This window comes from Crocodylus siamensis, chromosome 1 (genome assembly GCF_052110815.1).
Source record: "Crocodylus siamensis isolate JL-2025a chromosome 1, ASM5211081v1, whole genome shotgun sequence".
Lineage (NCBI taxonomy): Eukaryota > Metazoa > Chordata > Crocodylia > Crocodylidae > Crocodylus > Crocodylus siamensis.
The window spans coordinates 301,080,084-301,100,647 of NC_143395.1; the positions used below are offsets into that span (position 1 = coordinate 301,080,084).

At 41.6% G+C, this 20,564-nt stretch overlaps 1 protein-coding gene across 1 annotated transcript in view; it reads left to right on the top strand.

Moving 5' to 3' along the window:
* Positions 1-20,564, top strand: part of MRPS9 (mitochondrial ribosomal protein S9) — a 53,134-nt gene that overhangs the window by 18,201 nt on the left and 14,369 nt on the right. Inside the window, exons 3-6 of the mRNA XM_090020938.1 lie at positions 1,806-1,868; positions 1,949-1,979; positions 8,249-8,328; positions 14,739-14,824. Of these exons, the coding sequence (XP_089877064.1) occupies positions 1,806-1,868; positions 1,949-1,979; positions 8,249-8,328; positions 14,739-14,824 (260 nt within the window). The remainder of the gene's footprint in view (positions 1-1,805; positions 1,869-1,948; positions 1,980-8,248; positions 8,329-14,738; positions 14,825-20,564) is intronic.

The following is a 20,564-nucleotide window of genomic DNA, read 5'->3' on the forward strand; positions in this document are numbered from 1 at the left end:
ATATCAGCTGGCTCACAGCAGATTTCTCTGTTGTCCTCATAATTAATCCCCATTTGTTCATAAATAGGTGTTCACCTACTGTGTGCATGTGTGCAAAATGGCCATCGACTAACAAATGGGAATTCAGCAGTCACTAAGAGAAACAAAATTACCATTTCATAAAATCAAGTTAAGCCTTTTGTTTGCATCAGAATTCTCAAAATTTCTGTTCAGAATGCCAGTAGGGGATTAATGAAAGTAATAGGTTAGATCTTTTTAACACTCCATGCATATTAAGTAGGTTGAAGCACTGACAAACCAATCCATGTCCATGGAAAAAAATTATCAGCGAGTAATAGCCTTAAGGTAACCTAACCAGCAAAGAGGCATAATTCTTGAGAGAAGATTTTAACTGCAGACTTGTCATAATTTTATTTTTCCAGACTTGTTCACTAAAAAATGCAAGTGAAGCAACTGCAGCATTTTATCCAGTTAGTAATTTGGTAGTGTTATACCATATGTAATTGCAGTTAAAACAAGATTTTAGCTCTGTGGTTCATGCTGTGATTAATTTTATATTTTGACTAAATTTGTCCACATTTGGAGCCACATTTGCCAAAACATTGTTTTTGTTAATTTGGGAAAAATAAGTCTCTAATGTATTCTTTTCACTTTATTAATCAATAGATTTTTTTTTGTAAATGTTTTGAAAAGAAAAGTTTCCATAATGTTGTACTGCTGAATAAAAATATACCAGGTGTGATTTTTTTATAAGACAAAATACCTTGTCTTATAATTGTGCCAGAAATGGTTTGGAATCTTGACTGTGCTACTTGCTAAAGTAAATGAAATTACTTTTTTAACCAGGCACACAAACAACATTAAAATATTGAGTGGCTGACTGCCAGCTATCTTTTACTGCATTTAGCAAGCAATAATATTAACAATAAAATACAAATGGTTTGCAGAAGTGCATGTTGTTATTGTTTCATCTTGTATCTTCTTAAAAGTCCCTTAAATATCTTTAAAGAGAGACTTGATGATTACAGCTTTAGTAATTGCATAGACTTTCACCTCCAGGTTGCTGGTTCAAATGTAGCTGAGGTTGTAATGAATAATGACTAACACCTGCTCCCAGATGAAAGTTGTTTAGAAAACTATGTAAAATGGTTTTGGGTGATCTGAATCATTTCAAATAAACTGCTATCACAACAGACGTCCCTCTTGATAGCCTTGAAGAAACCAATGTTCTGGTGAAATGGAAATTCATTAGTCTTCCTATTTGAAGACTACAGGATAGAAAAGCAAGTATGACTTATTTCTATTTAGTTTGTATTTGAATGAATAAGAACTGATTCTTAAATAAAGATATAAGAAATTTGATAAATCTAAAGTTGAGTAAAAATCGTTTTGAGGGGGAGAAGAAAGCAGTGAATATTTTTTTTTAAATATGAAAAAAATGAAATCGTTCTCCTTTGTGGTGCTTGTGCCTTGTAATAAATTGTATGGACTTCCAGGGTTAAATTTTAAAGTAAATAGGACTCATTCCAGTTCACTCATTCTAGATATGCTAAGTTTTAAACTTCAGAAAGAAATACTTTTTTCTGAAAATAACAGTTGCTTTTGGTCTAAGCACAGCATAATAGATTTCATATATTTCTAGGGTTGGAAGGGACCTATTATAATGTGTATATACTATATTTATTGTTGATTTGTTTTTGTTTTTTACTCTTTTAAGTTTTCATACCATACTCATAGTGAGAGCACCTATAAGGAATGTTTTATTTACAGAAAAAAATACATCTGATCTTTGTGTTTCTCTGCAGAAAGCAATTGCCTACCTCTTTCCCTCTGGCTTATTTGAGAAAAAGGCCAGACCTTTAATGAAGGTAAGAATATTGTTTAATGTGCTTTTATGAACATCTTATGGCAGAGTACATTACCTGACTTTTTTTCTTGGTTTTCACAGGATCCCAAAGAACTCTTTCCAAGCAAATCAGGTAAGCGTGAATAATTCTAAGCGATATCTAAGATTCTGTTGTGCACCTATATTTTTTTACAATTCCTTCCTGCCACTTATTTTTATCTCCTTTATTAATTATTTTAATAGCTGCTAGTAAGACATTTGTTGAAAAGCTAAAGGCTTTCAAATGTACTGTGAAATTCTAGTGATCTGAGTGACGGGACATACTAGCTGTGGGAGACCTGTGATCTTTTTGACATCAGATATCTTTTGAACCATCTTGATGAGAAATATGTTTTCTACAATAGCAATTTTTTTTAATATGTGGGGTCTCATCCAGTGTCTACTGAAGTCAGTGGAAATCCTTCATTGAATCCAGTGGCTTTGTTACAGCCCCAGGAAGTGTTCCTTTTCATTTTTTACATAAAACCATACATTTCTTGAAGCCAGGATGGCTCTTGGCATGCAGGCCAGATATCCAACCCAAGAAGTCATGCGATCCAGCTGTAGGACTCCCTAAGGGTCTGGAAATTTGGCAGCAGGGGGTTGGTGACAATTAACAGTGCCACTGCTCCCCCACTGCCAGATTTTCAAGCCATGTGGACTAGATGCAGGATCCCACTAGAACACACGGAGCCAGGGCTGGAACAGCAGAACTAAGCCTGCACATGTGGGGCCAGGACAGTGGCGGCAGACCTGATGTAATGTGTATGGGGCCAGGGTCCCACGCACACTGGTTCAGGCCCACAAACCAGATCTGGCCCATGGACTGACCCCACCCCACTCATATAGCCTGCGGGGCAACAAGGTTGGGCATTACTGCTGCACACAATTCAGTGCTCACAAAAGGTCTCAGATTGGCAGTTTTGGAAAATTAAATTCTGTAAAAAGAGTGAGGGACAATATGTGACTGGCCGTAAAAATTTCCCTTGTTATATCCCCAGTGCACCTTAGCTTGATCTCTCTCTTGAGGATTCCCTTAGACAATCCTTTATAGCAAGGGTGAGTAAAATACAGGCTGGAGGCCTGCCAAGGGTTTTTCCTCTGATCTGCGGCATGTTCCTTGGTCACATCTGGCCCGGGTGTTGAGAAAAGCCTGGGCCATGGTGTGTGCAGCCACTCCCACCACCCCCGAGTGCAGGGCAGTGCAGCAGCCGAACTCAGCATCCCTGTAGCCCTGGCAGTGGCTCCTGAGTGCTTCTGGTAGTGTCTCCACTGCCTCTGGACCTGGCCCCGCTGTCCAGGCACCACAGCCCATCCTCCCCACACCCACTGCAAGGGGTGCCGGATGGAGCAGGTGGGTGGGGTCTCCATGGAGACCAGCTGGGACCCCCTTAGCAGAGTGTGCTCAGCCTGGCAGGTGGGATGGGGCCGCAGGCAGGGAGGGAGTGGTCTCCAGGAGTGGGATAGGTGGGCACGGGCCAGGGCTGGGATTATGGGTGGATCATGGCTCTGCCCCTAGCCCCGTGGTGTTGCCACCCCATGGTCCTGTCCCCAGTCCCCACCAGCCCATTCTACTTCCATATGCCGCTCCCTGCCCACCCACAGCCCCATGCCATTTGCCTAGCAGAGCACACCCTGCCTGCAGGAGTCGCATTTGGTCTCCATAAAGACTCTGTTCCATTCAGTGCCCCAGCAGCAGAGCAGATGGGCCCAAGCCAGATAGCTTGTGTTGCCCCCTCTCCTTGTCCCCACTTGGTCCGCAACAGCATACCCAAATTCCTGAAAGAGTCCCCCAAGCCTAATAATTGCCCACCCCTGCTTTATAGTAATGGTTTATGGGTATATTATCCACTTACTTAGTGGAAACCTCCATGATTTAAACCAGTGGGGGGCCAACCTTTTTGGCCGCCATGCCACAAATTAGTTGTGCACCCTTTCTGTGTGCCACTTTGATTCCCTTTCTCTGCCCAATCTTCAGCTTCTGCTCCCAATTCTACGCTCCCTGCCTAACCTCTTTGCTTTGCTTTCTGCCATGTGCTCCCTCCCTCTTTCTGCTTCCTGTCCTGTCTGCTGCTGTGCTGCCTGTTCCCTTTCCTGATCTGCTGTGCCACTTGTGGCACTTTTGCTGCAGGTTGGCCATCCCTTATTTAAACTATCACATTTTGCACGAAACGCTAAACAAACTTAATTGTAAAAACTTTCAGTAACTATGACTTTTTTACATGAATTGAAATAGTAATATGTGACTGAGAAGCTCTGAATTTGCAGAGCCATCAAAGTCCCACAAGGGACACTATATTTGATCCTGAAACCCATCTCCTTTATCCTTCACTCCTTTTTTTTTTTTTTTAATTCTCAGCCAGTATTTGCTACTGATATTTCAGACCATTTGAGTTGTTTATATCATCTGAAATTATGAGAACACCAGCTTTCACATAGCATGAAACACTATGTTCTAACTTCAGTGTACAGTGAAGTGTCAACTAAAAGCATGCTGGAACTGAAGAAGAAGCAGAAGGGAGAGAGAAAGATGGTAATCATAATTATGTGATTATCCCTTTAAAGTCAAAGGGATAGCTCATTTTGTGACCATAAGATTTAGTAGCATGCTTGCTTTCAGAAACAGTGACTTTTCAGGCATAAGGCTCGTCCTAGCAATTGTAAGGAGAGAGAAGTCGATCCTTTTATATAAAACTAAAAATAGCCTTTTCAAAAAAATGCATCACCATTTGTCAAGGAAATCTCATTCAGCTCTCTACAAATTACATCTTTAAGAACTTTGAAGTGCAAAAATATAAATCTGCACTTCAAGCAGTCCTTGAACAGTGATTGCTGAAAAGTTTACCGTTAACAACTTAACTATACAATTAGGTAGCAATAAAAATATATATTTTCCATATATTTAAAAATATATATTCAGTTTTTATAACTTGTCAAATTCTGTTAGTAACTTCATCTTTTAGTAAAAATTGATCCAGTCAGTTTTCACCCATGTTTCTTTTGTGTCTGTCTGCTTTTTCCCCTTCCCCTTTTCCCATTTTCCTACCTTAATGTTCTGTGCAATACAGATTGCACTTACCTGATCTCTCAGAAGTTGTTTACCCCTGCCTATTGTGTTCAGCTGTACTTTCTGCAGACTTTTTCAGAGGTGCTAAGCCCCCAGCTCCCAGACCAGATCTGGCCCACAGCCTCATATCACCTGACCTGCAGTGTTCCCACCGTATCCAGAAATGTTCTGGAGTCACAGGGAGCTCCAGGCCCTGCACACTGTATCAGGCACCTGCTCCCAGCACACAGGCACAACTCTGGGCCATTGGTTCTAATCCCAACACATAGGGTATGGGAGGAAGCAGCGCTGACCACCAGGGCTTAATTCCAGTGTGGGGGTCTGAGAGGCCATGGCCTCAGGTTCCTAGGAACCAGTCATAAAGGGAATGGGCAGCACCAGGCCTCAGGGAACCCAGCCTTGGAGTGAGGGGGCAGTGCTTTGCCCCCCCAGGAGCCAATCCTGGTATACTGGGGTAGGAAGGGGTGAAGCCAGGTCCCCTACCTACCACTCATGGTATGAGAGGTTGTGAGGGGTGGTGTTGGGCCCCAGCAATCAGGATAGGAAAGGGGCAGTGCTGGGCCCTAGGGACTCGATTTGGCCTGTGGACCATTACTGTCCCACTCATCTGGCCTGTGGGTCTAAAGGGCTAAGCACCACTGGACTATTTAGATTTACAGGTTTCCCTTGATCTATGCGGTAGATGCGTTCCCAGTGAACGGCGCATAAATCGAATTTGTATAAAGCAAACCCAGTTTACAATGAAACAGATAGGAATGTGTTCCCACAGCCAGTGAGGGAGGGAGTGAGGCTGGAGCTAGGGAAGAGGTGGGGAGAGGGGTGCAGCGCAGCCCAGTGGCTGCAAGCAAGTGGTGTGTGCCTCTTCCAGGACTGCAGCGGGGAGGCACCGGGCTTTTTGTGGCACTCGGGGTGGGTGGCAGCCCCACTGACCCCATTTCTCCCCACTCACCCCACTGCCCTGCTTCTTCCCACTCACTGCAGCCCCTGCTGCAGCAGCCCCAGGAGCAGCCAATGCCAGCTGCCAGCAGCCACTGGGCTACACCGTGCCCCGAACCCCATAGTGCGGTACAGCCCAGCGGCTGCAAGCAAACAGTGTCCGCCACTCCCACGGCTGCAGCAGGGGCGGGCAGCAGCCTGCAGCAGGATGAGAGCAGGCTGGGGCCGGTGGCTGCTGCAGGCAGGGGCCAGCAGTGGCACCAGGCTCTTCCCAGTGCTCGGTGCCACTGCTGGCCCCTGCTGAGAGGGCAGGTTGCAGGGGGCTATGTGGTGAATTTTGGGGTGGCAGCAGCTCCCATCCCATCACCCCAGCCTACCCTGAGTGCCAGGAAGAGCCTGGTGCCGCTGCCGGCCCCAGTCTGCTCTTGTCCCACTACAGGCAGCTGCCTGCCCCTGCTGCAGCCCTGTTAGTGGCGGACACCACCTGCTTGCAGCCACTGGGCTACACCATGCCAGAGGGTTTGGGGCACAGTGCCCCGGGGGAAGCAGAGCCCAATGGGTTCGGGGGACAGCGCAGCCTAGTGGCTGCAAGCCGCTGGCATCGGCCACTCCCAGAGCAGCTGCAGCAGTGGCTGTGGTGTGTGGGGCCTGGGGCCCCAGCCCCACATCCCTTTTCCCTTCCCATACCTTTCCCCTCCACTCACGGCCCTTTCCCCTCCCATTACAAACTCACAAACTTATCTGCTTGGGGGAAGGGGGAGTGCGCCTATGCTGATCGCATAACAGTGAATTTACCTCGCATATAACAAATTTCAGATATAAAAAGGGTCATTGGATAAGAGCGAATTCACATAAATCAAGGTATTCCAAAGTATTAACTTTGAAGCTGCTTTTTTTTTTTTTTTACTGAATCATAGTTTATTTTATTTTCCTCTGGTTCAAAGGAAACAGGTTTTTCCATGGATAGAATAGGACTTATTGGTGTGGGCCACTGTTGAGCAAACTTTTGCTCACCTCAGATTTTAGTTGCATCTTCTCAGCTTGGCCTCTTTTGAATGTAAGGCTGTATATGACATGGTACTTAGAAGTTTTGTAAGACATACAACAGTCCAAAATAATCTACTTGGTAAAGCTGCATTTGATTTAACACGTTACCTACATCAAGCTTTAACACAGGTCTCCAGCTTTAAAAACTTCAAATGCATCACTTTGAGATGTTTATTCCTGGTTTTAAAATTTGACAAAAAATTACTGCTAAGTGTTGTCAGTGCTTGAAATTGATGTAATAAAGTCTCAGCTTCACTGAAATCCATGAGTGATTTGCTGTTCATGTCAGTAGAGCTTGAATTTTGCCCTATAGGCCTCATAAATTTGAATTTCTATTATTCAGAAGAAGCATGCTTTAATACAAGTAGTTTGTTAAACTGAAATTTAAAATAAAAGCTGTTTACAGTTGTGTGTCTGACATTTGTACAGTAATCTTCTTTTAAAGTTAGCACAGTGTATTGTGCTTTGCTTAAAAAGACCTGCAATTAAGACAGTACAGTCATTGCTGAATCAGTGGTGTCAAAGCTTGTTGTGAAAGTAACATTGAGTCTGATATTGCTTCCCATTTGAAGCTGGCAGGAGTTGGACAGTAATACCCAAGTAAGAAATCTGACTATAAAATAACAAGGTAACAGGTAAAATAAGTTGAGTTTCCAAACGAGGGATATTTTTGCTACGTGAAATTATCCTTAAATATTTTATAGGACAGATATTAAACTTGTTCGTTATAGGTGAGGCTTTTGCAAAAGCATATCTTGGCACCTGTGACTAAACAGATTAAATTGTTTTAAACATTTCCCCAAAACACCTGAATCCTAAACCCTTATAGTCCGTCCATAACACAGTTCAGACCAACTGTAAAGATTATTCTGCTGATACACATAAAACTTTTTTTTCTGTTTTCAGAAGACTTTGTTTTCTGTCCCTCTGGCACCTTTCTCAGTCATTCTTGTATTTTAGTCAACTGTGAGTGTGCCCTTCATTCTAGTCTAAACTTGGCACCTTTACCTGCATTATCACTACATAAATTCTCTCAGTTTATTTAAGCTGTACGGCTGGATTTCCGTCATGTCATGTGATATTTAGAAATCTTGCATTAAAAATGTCTTTCTATAGCAGCAGATGTAGATTGTTTTTAACAAAGTATTTTAAAATATTGGCTTTCTAGACAGGTTGAACACCCATGGAATTTCTTTGCTCTGTGATATTTTAAAAAGTAATCAGTATATAAAAGAGGCTTATACCAGCAATTAAATACAGATACTTAATAAGCATATATTATTGCTTTTTTGTCTGATCTTGCTTTTCATTAGTATGCCAATGGGGAGAAGATGGCCGTCCGTTTCACTTTCTCTTTTATACCGGCAGTCAGTCATATTATTCATTGCTGCACGTAAGTGTGTTATAACCTAAGATAGATGTTAGCTCTCAGCCAAGTATTGCATTATACCAGCGGTGCATTTCAGAAGTTTCTGAATTTACCTAGCGATTTCATAATGGTCCATAATAACACCACCTGAGGTAAAACATAATGTATTTTGCTAAGTCATAATATTTATTCTTTCATTTATGTGGCGATGTTTTATCTGATTTAAAAGTGAAACTTTTGCTTCTTTAGTCTTTTTGGTTTATGTTAAATTCTTGGTTAAGAGTTTGGTTTGAATACTCTGAACATGCCTCAATTTATATTCTAGTCCGAATTAGCATCACTCATAGTTATTAAGGGAGAACGGATGTCCAGCCAAGATGATGAGATTTAGGATTATTCACTGTCAAATTTAAAATACATACTTTTCCTAAAGGAAATGCTGTAGGAAATATTATGTATGCTGGTATTTAATGTGAGGCACATCTGTATTTAAATAGGCTAAATAGATTTTAAACTTTTTTTTTTATTATTCAGATTAACTTATTTGTATATATGTGATGTCTACTCTGTTAAGCATGGTTGCAAGACTAGGGAGTCTCTGTTCTTTGATAAAATCTGCATCCGATAAAACATGAGTGGTTGCTGACTTCTTTAATGTAGATTCAGGCCTTTCTAATAGCTGCCTATTGATAGAATGTACTTTCTTGGTTCCCTAGAAGACTTGGTAAAGAGATGTGCAGTACTTTTAATACCCGATTTTAGAAGAGAATGAAGTATTTGCTTTTGCCGTCAGGTCATTTCAATTGGAGGATCTGGTCAGATTATATTTTCCTCATGTCCTGTTGCAAAAGTAGAGTAGCATTACGGGACTTCTCCCCAAAAACAGATTTTAGGCTTTCGAAATCTACGTGCAGCTTTGCTGTGTTTTGTAGAATTATCTGGTGTTTATTTTTGCTCTCTGTACCCAAAGGACAAAATCCCCACTTGTCAGGTACATTTATTTCTTGGAAAAACCTTTTTTCGTTTTTTGTTGACCTTGGGCAAATGAGCTTCTTGCCCTGGCAGAAATGAAATGAATGATAAATGTAGAGTGTGTCTTTGCTGAGTAATGGAGCTGCAGCATAGGCTTTCCACAGAGGTTTTCTCCTGCACAGCCTGAGGCAGCCCGAGGACCCCTGCTGTTCATTTAAATAGGTATGTCAAATCTGCCTCGAAACGCCGCTGGTTTGATCTGTGGTAATATTTGTGAAGGTTCCATATGGACTTGAGCCCCCTGCAGTGCTAAGAAATAATGTACAACGCTTCATGGTGCAGACGCAAATTTTCTCTGAAAAGGGATGCAATGCTGCGTTTTAGCTGTCGGAGAGGATGATGGAGCTGACGCGCTAGGCCTGTCAACTTGTTACACGGATGGGTTGCACGCAGCGAGGCTGTGGAAAATCTGTGCCTTTTAACTTTTCTACTTAATCACGGTTGTAGCATTGCCTTTAGACTGTATGCTACATTAATTCTCTTCCTGCCTTCTGCCTTTCATCCCAAGTTTCACGGAAAAAAGTAAAGCATGCAGGTCTTGTAGAGGAGCCTTATCAAACAGCTGTCATCTGACAAGCCATTTGCATTTGTTTTGGCTGAAACAGAGCAACCCAAGGGCAAGATGTTTTGTTACATTCCATCATAATGAAGAAATTACAAATTTTACAAGGAGCACAAGTTTATTTTTAGCTCTTCCTAGCCTTTAAAAAGGGTATGTAAGATTTGCCTAAGAAACAGTCTTTCAAAAAAATATTGTACATCCTGTTGCTATACTACATGACTAAACCTTCTTCACATTAAATCTGTTTGACAGACACCAAGTTCATTGCTATAGGATATTGTTTAGTACTTAAGACATTTCTAAGTGTCTTCATTAAAGAGAACTAGAGGAATAAGAATTCAGTAAACAGGATTTAAGAATCGTGTAGTTGGGTAGTCATAAGAGAAGTGAAATTAGTATAAAAGACTTAACATTGTTTTAATCTTGTATTGAGCTAACATGCATCTAAGAGTTGCAGATTTATTTCTTTTAAACTCCCCAAACTGTAATTCATTTTGCTATAGAAAAATGGATTGCATGTTACTGTAGTTTTTAATGAACGATCAATATATTTTATAAACATACAAACAAAATATACAGAGAAAGTGGAATAAGATAAGGATATAATTTGGCCCAAATGTGTATGTTAAACACTACTGCCTTTACTGATGAGGATTTCAGATTTTATTAGTGACAACTAAGACAATGAGTTACAGCAGTGCACTTTGTTTAGGTAACTAATTAAGATGTTACTTATCTATTAAAAAAGTAAGTATATGCATTGACCATATGTCCTCTAGGATCCAATTTATATCTAAATTTATTATTGGAATATTTAGGAAAAATTTTATAAAAACATTTTTTATATGTACATTTTCTTTGTTCTGTTTGTTGAATATAGGTTGGTCCTAGGACAGTCAAAATATTTTCATTTTGGTACATAGTGGGTAACTGCTGCCCATTGAGAAAATCTGAGCATAGTATACTATGAATTCATTTAAATATTACATGGAAAATGTTATTGTTAGCAAGGAATATGGTCACACGTTATAAAATCTGGTAAAGAAGACAAAGTAAGCTGTTTGATATAAAATTTGTCCAGCAAAATGTAACTTAGCAATTCTACTGATTATTCCAGAAATCTCACTGAATTCATACATCATTGTGGCCTTTTGTTACCCTTATCGAAATGTTTTCTAAGAAAATAATTTACATCCTAAAGCATTTCAATTATATACAGTGTTGGAAGTCTACAAATATTTTACCAAGGTGCTCCTTTCCATATAGCCAAGTGAAATACAGAACTTAATCTCCAAAGATTGTTGTTCTACAGGCTTTTTGCAGAAAAGCAAAACAAAATCTCCACAAACCCTTGTATCTGAAATATGTGGAAAGATTTTTCCTAAATTGTTCTGTTCTTCTAACATATTCTTTCATTTCCCTGTTTCCTGCCTTCAATTTGTGTAATGTAAAATAAAAAATATGTTTTTATTTAAAAGTGAGCATCTTTGTACTAATTAAAGATTTGGAAGATTAAGTAGAAGTGGAAAAATATATGGCTGATTTGTGTCTTATAAAACCATTTATTTTGGTTGCATAATTTACAAACTGAGTTCACAAGGGATACAGTTGTGTACATTCTTGAGTGTGACTATTGCATCCTGGAGTGATGAGTAAAATCTTCACCTGTCGGATTTGAATAAGAGAATGTCTTCAGTAGCTTGCTGTAATCTTGGAAATTGAAGATTTGTCAAATTAATTGTTGGTCATAACATATGATCTCTGATCTTTCAAAGACTTGTATAAATTTATTTGCATGAGTAGTTCTACTAAGTCAATGAACTATTCCCACATAAAATTAAGCACATGCATAAACTTTTAAAATGTTAGGACCTGAATTTCATCCCATGAGAGCAATGAAAATTGGGACCTAAAGACATTGGCACCTATATTTAACAGACAACATTTCCTACCCTGAGACATAATTTAATTATATAAATAGCATTTATTTTTAAATATAATTAAGTTCTTTAAAAATTTAGTTGCAATGATAAACTCCAACTGTGCAAGCAGGGGTTGTGGAACTTCCCCATTCATATCAACAGAGTCTCTGAGCCCAATGACTAAACCCTGAAAGTGTCTTATGTACTTGTTGCATGTTACTGAAGCACTTTAATTACAGTTTAAAAACAATTCAGATGATGGCCAATCTGCATAAAGATGCAGCTGTAACTTCTCCCTTCCCTTCCCTTCCTTACAGCAATTTTGGTCTTTGTACTAGGATCCTATGCCACATGCAATCTGCTGACCTGCTCAATAAATTAGGGTGCACACTAGGGTGCAGAGGGTAAGGCATGCCAAATCCTGCTGGTGGTCTATTAATTTCACTTCAGGATCTAACAGCTTCATATTCCAGTTTACGTTTGGCTCAGTAGGGAAGTGGCGGGTAAGTGTTACAGCTGCAACTTTCTCTCCGAGATAGGGAGGCCTCAAACATGGGCCTACACAAGAGAATAGGAGAAGCTGGAAAGATAAGGATAAAGCCAGGGCAGCCAGTCTGGTCCCACACCTAATTGCCAAGCCCTCTCAGTAGGCAAAACCCTCTTATTTTTACCAGGTTAACTTTTTCTGTGTCCTTCAAGTCTCATTATATTCATAGGGACTTGCTTCCTTAGGTCCTCTATTCTTTTTCAGCAATGAGGCAAGCCTTTCAAGTGATAGCCCACCCAGCCTACACTCAAAAACACTTGCCCCTCTCCGGTGAAGTCTGGGTTTGCTATTCTGCCCGACATCCTGCAGATGCAAAGAATTTTTCATCTTGTGTTAGGAAAGCCTTATGCCAACTTGCTCTAACAAGCAAGGGTGGGGGTTTGCCTAATGAAATTTTTGTATCCATATTAGCCCTTTCCCAAACTGGAATATGAAGGTTTTGAAAGCTGTGAGAGATGCTGCTTCCCTGACTAGGACTTCTATACCGTGTTTGACTACAAAGTGGGAAACCTACCCAGATAACTAAACCCAACTGGGATGTAGTGGCAATTTACTGCAATCTTACAGATATTTTAAATGGTATTTGCCTTGTTTTAGGAGATAAGTTATTAAAATATAAAAATAAAGATAAATACATTTTAAATAACATAGAATAATAGAATCATGAATCATAGAAAATGAGGGTTGGAAGGGACCTCAGGAGGTCATCTAGTCTAAGCCCCTGCTCAAAGCAGGATCATCCCCAACTAGATCATGCAAGAGGCTGCAGACTGATAATCTGTGCAAAACTATTTTAGTTCTTAGCTGATTTCTGTTGCCCCTACTCAAAACCAAAAGATTTCTGGAAGGCTTAGTGCTGCAGTTTCTTTTTTTATGTTGTTTATAAAGCTATTCACTTGTTTCTTGACTCCAGGGGGTTTACACAATTGAGTTGTTCAAAAAATATTTATGTTGCTCCTCTATGCTATTATAAACCTTAGCACTAGCCTCCGTCAAAGATTTCTGTAAAATTGACTCCACGACCATTTAAGCGCTTGGAATGCATCTACTTTGGAAATAAATCTGCTGTGGACTTATTCTCATGCTTTTAAGTACAAATTTACTTTTAATACAAATATACTCTGTGTTTGGGTGTATTTGGGGAGAAGATATCTATTTTTAAATCATGACTAGTGGGTGTTTTTACACATTTTTCAAGTGTTAAGATGTGTTTTAAAGTGTTGCATAAGTACCTTTGCCCACTTAACTTATAGTATTATACATGTGAGGAGCCTAGCACTTTGTACATCGGCTCCTATTAAAAATGTAATGGCTTTCCTGTTTTACTGTTAAATTATTTATTATTTTACAAAAATATAAAGAAAAATGTTTAAAAAAATAGATTTGTGCTCTGTCACTCCTTGCCAATTGGAGGACTGGCAATGTAGGAATATAGGAACAAGTTCCAGGTACCTAATGTACATTAAATTAGAATAGGTTGACATCTTTTAATGCCTGATAAGAAATCGTATATGTTGAAAAGCAATCTGAGTAATATACAATAAGTATATAGTATATCTGCAAACATACCCGTTACACGCGTTTACTTGTTCTACTCTATATATGACTTACTGGGCGTGTCTACATGAGATGTTTACTGTGCAGTAGACTAATTACCTGCGTGGTAAATGGCATGACATCTACACATGTGCCCCTATTAAGTTGGAATAAATTAATTACTCTGCAGCAGGATAGTACTTGTAAAGACAAGTACTGTCCTGCTGCCAAGTTAAACTCTGCAGCAGTGCACATGGAGATGCTGCCCTGGCTGGCTGGGGCACAAGAGTGCTTCAGCATGGGGACTGCCTGTCAGCCAGTCCCATGTTGAAACACCCTTGTGCCCCAGCCAGCTCCTCCACAGCACATTGAGCTGCAGGGAGCAGCCCTGGGCTGCCAGCTGGGGATGCTCCAACCCGTCTTAACGTGCTGTATTCCTCCGGCACATGTTCAAATGGCAGTAAACTCCACTGTGTCCTTAAACCAACATGGCTACAACCTGTACCCCTCATGTATTTCAAAATTAAGCCATTGGCCTGTGTTATGTTTTGCCCAAATTCTTTTCAGTGTTGCAAATAACTCTAGACCGTAGTCCTACAAACTAATTTTACTGTTTAATTGTATTGCTATAGGAAGTTCCATTGAAATAATTGTAGGATCAGGGTCCCAAGTGCAGCATGACCCTGCAACGTAGTGTATTTACATTTATTAAAATACTTTGACCAGTTTTAGTATAATTTCTACATCTTTCTGTATCTGTATAAGAAGTAAGTATTTTCTTATTTAAAAACATATAAAAAGTAATTTATTTAAGTATTTTTTCCACATCTTTTAGGAAATATATGCGAAACTACTGAGGATTCAGAAATATGAGGATGAAATGAGAGCCCAAGGCTCATTTCCTGGGACGGGAAATGAGTTGTAAGTTTTGTTTGTAAACTAATATCGGTACCTGTTTTCATAAAATGCTTCAATGTTTTACCACTTCTTACAATTTTAGAAGCAAATATTCTTGGCTTGGTGGTTTGGGGAGAAATTATTCTGGTATTGCTGCACTTGAGATGTTGGCTGCAAAATAGTGATCTTAAGCAAATATATAAGATCCTGGTCTGTTTGTTTTACTTCATCTCTGTCAGTGTGTGTATGCTATTTCATGTTGAAAGGCCAGTCTTTCATGCATTCCAAAACATACATGCCACTTACCCTTTCACCTCTGTTACCCTTGCCTCCTCGTTTCTTCACCCCATATTCTCCTAATCAAGGATTAAGTGGAGCTGGAAAATGAACACCCAAGAAACATTAAGTTCTTTCCCTACTTAATAAGTTTCCAATTATTTTTAATCAAGATTTATGAGAGCCTCAAAGATCTTTAACCATCTTGTTAACTGCTGGAAAAACCCCAATTCAGGCAATGCCTTTTTAACCTAGTGCAGTAATTCTGATGTTTTAGTATTTATAAATGATAGATTTTCTTACAGTTAGAGAACATCAATTTTAAACCATTCTGTTTGCTTAGTATAATTTTGATCAACTATATATGATCAAATACATTAAATTAGCTTTAAAAACCCTACTTTAAAAAGTCATAAATAATTGTCCACAGTAGCCACATGTAATGATTTTAGTTATCCACCATTCTGTCCCAGGATTTTGCTGCCTAGAACCCAACTGCTTTGCATCCACTGCCCTGGAAAGAATAGTCAATGGGTCTGGGTAGAGAATAAAGCCCACATCAGCTGAAGGGGCGTGGGATAGAAAGCAAGAAAAGAGAAGTTATGAGCCAGTGATTGGAGATCTTTTGATATAGGTTTCATATATGCAAAATTCTATATCTGTTACATTTCAAACACGTGAGGTCTGAGACTTTTGCCTTTGCAGCAACATTACCATATGTATGCATCCTGGTCTCCTTCACATGAAGGATATAGGAAAAGCACAATTTTCTGTTTCTCAGTCTCCTCTAAACTACTGGATTACAGACAGCCAAAGAAGTCTGTATGGGCTATGCAATGTGCATTGTGGGCAGCGTCTTGAAAACGTGCAGTTACTGGTGAGTAACTTATCTTCCCATTAAGTCCACATGCACATTCCCGCTGTAGATGACTCAAAGCTGTGCCCAAGTCGCATGGAAACAAGTCTTAGATACTTAAGCAAACAGCAGTAGTAGGTTATCTGCTCTTGAAGTTTCTGTAGTGGTTCAATGCTTAAAGGAGTATATGTGGCTTCCTTGAAAATTCAGATATGAAGACATTCTTCAGGAAAGCCAGCAGTCACCTAATTTCTGGTGGAAGTGGAATCATTGGGAGGTCCAATTTAGCAGTCTCATAGCAGATGTTAACATAGTCTGATACCATTGGGCCAGTCTCTTGGGTAGTAGGATCTGTGGCTCAGGATCTTACAGTTTGTAGTTGGCTTCTCAAAACTGTAAGCTAGTAGAGGATTATAACTTCTTTCCCCCAAAATCCCATCTTTTTGGCTCCTCTCTGTAGGTGTGCTGTGGAGGTACTCTGCCTTCCCATTTACGTGCAGTGACCACAAAGGAAAAGTAAAGTGGGGGTATAAGAATCCATTGCCCCTAGTAGGAACCTGATAGTGTTTGTCCACCTTTTCTATGGTTAGGGCAGAGGTAGCAGATATCTCAAACCAGCTTTGCTGGGTCTGTAATGGCCTTGTTCATGTAGAGGATCACCTAACTGGAAGCAGGCATGCCATATGTCCAAATGTCTGCATGGGCTTCTCAGCCTCCTCCAGAAAAGTTTGTAGTATATGGGCCACATCATGATGTTTCAAACTTTTGCAGTCATCCAACTGAGGTGCTAAAGGGGGGAAACAAGAACCTTGTTCATAGAGGAAGTCATAGAGAAGTAAGACTGGAAGGGACCTCCAGAGTTCATAGAATCATAGAAAATTAAGGTTGGCAGGAACCTCAGGAGGTCTTGTCTAACCCCCTGCCTAAGGTAGCATCAGCCCTATCCAAACTATCCAATACAAACCATCATTTAAACTCTACAGAGGGCTACTGTCAACCCTGAGATCACACAGACCTAACACCCTAAACTGCCACAGGTAAAGCAGGGGAACCACGACAAGCAATTTCCTGCTTCTATAAAACGTTGTCAGTATACGCTCAAGAGGTCCCAGATAGAGGGCTACGACCCCCTCTGCAGAGGAAGGCAAAACCCCCATAGTCCATACCAGTCTGACCCTGAGGTAAAATTCCTTCCTGATCCCAAATATGGCAATCAGTCTGACCCTGGGTAGAGGTGCAAGACCCTCGAGCCAGAGACCTCCAGCTTTAGTCCCAACGTGAGCACACCATAGTTGAAGTTCCCAGTCTTGGCTGTAGCCAACACCCAGTGCCTCTGGGAAGGCTTAAAAACACCCTGACACAGCAGAAAAGAGAGGAGGAGGATGTTAACTGGCAAAACCCAGAAGCATGGGAAATACCTATAGCATAGAACATAGGCATTAGGCCTGTGCGAATAGGGAACTATTCGATTCAGATTTGGCCGATGCAGAGGACAGTGGTTCGATTCCATGATTCGAATCACTGTCCCCATTCAATTTAGCCAAACCAGAATCAGAGATTCAGTGCTGATTCAGCGCTGATTTGGCAATGCAGATGAGCTGTGGGAGAAGCCCCCATGGCTGCCCTGCTCGGCCCCATCCCCCACCTGACTCTAGCCTCTTGGCACTTTAAAAAAAATTAAATTAAAAAAGCCCCACACTCACTGACTGTAGCAGCTACTGTGGGGGCTCTGGGGCCTCCTGACAGAGCCCCCTGTGCAGTCCCCTCTCCCCGATCGCCTCGCCCCTGATGGCTCCTGTGCCCAGCGTCAGCAGTCAGGGAATCAAAAAAACCCACCCTGTACTCACTGGCAGTAAAAGCGGTTGTAGGGGTTCTGGGGCCATGTGGCAGAGCCCACCTCCTGTCCCCGTTTGCACAGCACCCGCTCCCCAAGAAGCTTCCTATGTCAGCATCCAAATCATTAATAAACATATTGAACAGCACTGGGCCCAGGACAGACCCATGTGGGACTTCACTTGAAACCTCTTGCCATTCTGACATGGACCCATTGCTTGTGGCTGTTGAGCCAGTTATCTATCCACTTTATAATAGTTTTATCTAGATCACATTTCTCCAATTTGTTTATGGGAAGGTACTGTCTCATCCACCCCCTCTTCCTGATTTGGTGGCCTATAATAAATCCCCACCATTAGGTACTGCGTCTTTCATCTTTCATCTTCACTCCAATAAATGCATTCTGATTTGCCGTCTTCCTCTTGAACCAGGGAACACGTTTTCATTTCTGACATACAGGGGAGCATCACCACCCAACTCTGTTCTTCCAAAACAAAGTGTAACCATCCATGTTGACATTCCAGTCATAAGAGTTGTCCTACCAGGTCTCGGTGATGCCAGTCAGATCGAAGGCTTCCAGCTCATCTTGTTTATTCCCCATTCCGCTCACATTTATATACATGTAATGGATGTATTTTGCATTTTGATCTCCTTGCTTCCCTTTTGCACTACTTGTTGCAGTTCTGTAGTTCTCTGGCCCTTTCCCAGAGTTGAGTTGCTTCTTTGAGTCCTTTCCATTCTAGACTCTGTGCTTGGTCACTGGGAGGTTTTGATCACCATCCCCTGTGGAGCCCAGTTTAAAGCCCTCCTTTCCAGGTTGGCCATACAATGCCCAAAGATGCTTTTCCCCATTCTCATCAGATGGATCCCATCTCTTGATAGCAGTTCTCCCCCCAAGAGCATCCACCCATTGGCAAAGAAGCCAAAGCCTTTATGTTGACACCACCATTATTCTTCTCTTCCTTCATGATGCAGTGGTCCTGGAGCCCTGTCCTTGGGGTCTTGCACTTCCTGCTCTCTACGCTGCCTTCTCTGCCTCATACCTGCAGATGTCTTCTCCTCTGCCTGTTCCTTAGCAGTTCTACCACAGAGTGCTTGAAAGTGGTTGCTGACTTTAATCTGCTTCTCTTCAATTTTGAGGCTCTCCTTTGTGTAGTCACATGCTGCCACTTCTCCTCATTGCCCTTTGGCCTCTGCAGTACCAGCCTCTTGTAACTCTTGTCCAAGTTGTGGCGAAATGCCGGGCTAGCGGCTCCGGCACCGCTTAGGGGAGCCGCGGGCTTTGCGGAGTTGTGCGAGCGCGCGGCTTGTGGGGCGGAATTGAGGTAGCTCTTAGCCGCCCTCGAGGTTCGCCGAGTTGGCACAAGTAGACGACTTAGAGTAAGTAGTTAGTGTCTCTTAATCTATAGGGTGTCCGTTGGTTCACGAGGTTCCAGAGCCAGCCCTTGCGTTCCAACAGTGGAGCTAGTCCAAAGCTAGGTGCGGCTGCCGACTCCTTAAGTCCCAGAACTGGTCAACGGCTCATTGATATGGAATGTTAGTCATAAAAGTTATTACGGAGCAGATATAGAGTAAAATAAAAAGATTTATTCACTCACCTGGCCTCACCCTCTTACAAGTAAGAGGGGAGGCCGGTTGGAACGAAGTTGCAGTAAATACAAGTATAGCGAGCGTAGATATGCTGTCTAAGCTACGATGAGAGGCAGTCGAGAAGCGGAGTCTCCGATGTTTCTTCAGTTACAGTATGCTGGATACTAAAGGGGTCTGTTGGTTCACGGGGTTCCAGAGCCAGCAGCTGCCGGCTCCGTAGTCCCAGAACTGGTCAACAGCTCATGAATGGGATATTCTATAGGGTGTCCGTTGGTTCACGAGGTTCCAGAGCCAGCCCTTGCGTTCCAACAGTGGAACAAGTCCAAAGCTAGGTGCGGCTGCCGACTCCTTAAGTCCCAGAACTGGTCAACGGCTCATAATTGGGAAACACAAAGCAATACTGTAACACAGTGAATCGTTGTCAGTTGTCGGATTTCTGAGGCCTTTATCTTCGCTGGGATACGCCCAGGCGGGGAGGCTGAGAACCGGTCTGCGGGGTGATCAGACCCACAGAGTTTTCCAGTTGTCGTCTCTGCTGCTTCCTGCTTTTTGCCTCTTTTATAAATGTTTGTTGGACTGCCTCTATGACACTAACTATAGTATACAGATAGGATAATTTTCTTTTACATAATTATTGCTAGGCAGATTTTCTACATAAGTTTCATTTCTGCAAAAATGACACTTTTAGATAAGAAATGAAATTTACAGAATGCGCATGTGTAGCTTAATGTCAGTGGAGAGAAGTACAAAGCGTTCATTTTGATTAACAGTCTACTTCAAGGTTACATAAATGTGAGAGTGCCGCGCGGCAGTTACACAAAAAACAGAGAAAATAATATAAAGTCTTTGCTAAAAACTATAAGACAGTTACACAAGTAATCTTCTTGGTCCCAGATACAACGCAACATGGATACCTGTACTTCTAATCTGTGAATCTTCTTCAGTGCAGACATCAGCTTACACTTGGTGCAGATGAAGTGCTCCTGATCCTCTGAGAGGACCATGGACATGGTCCATCCCACACAGATCACAACAGCTGATGCAGACTCTGTTTTTGCCTCCTTTGCTTCCTGAAGAACACCTATCCTGTAAGGGTGGGGAGAGGGAGGTAGGGGAGAAGGGGGAAAAAGAGACACCACAGGACCCTGCACACCAAACTCTTGCACCAGGGCCCTTGCCCACCAACACATGCACAGGCACAGCGTTTTT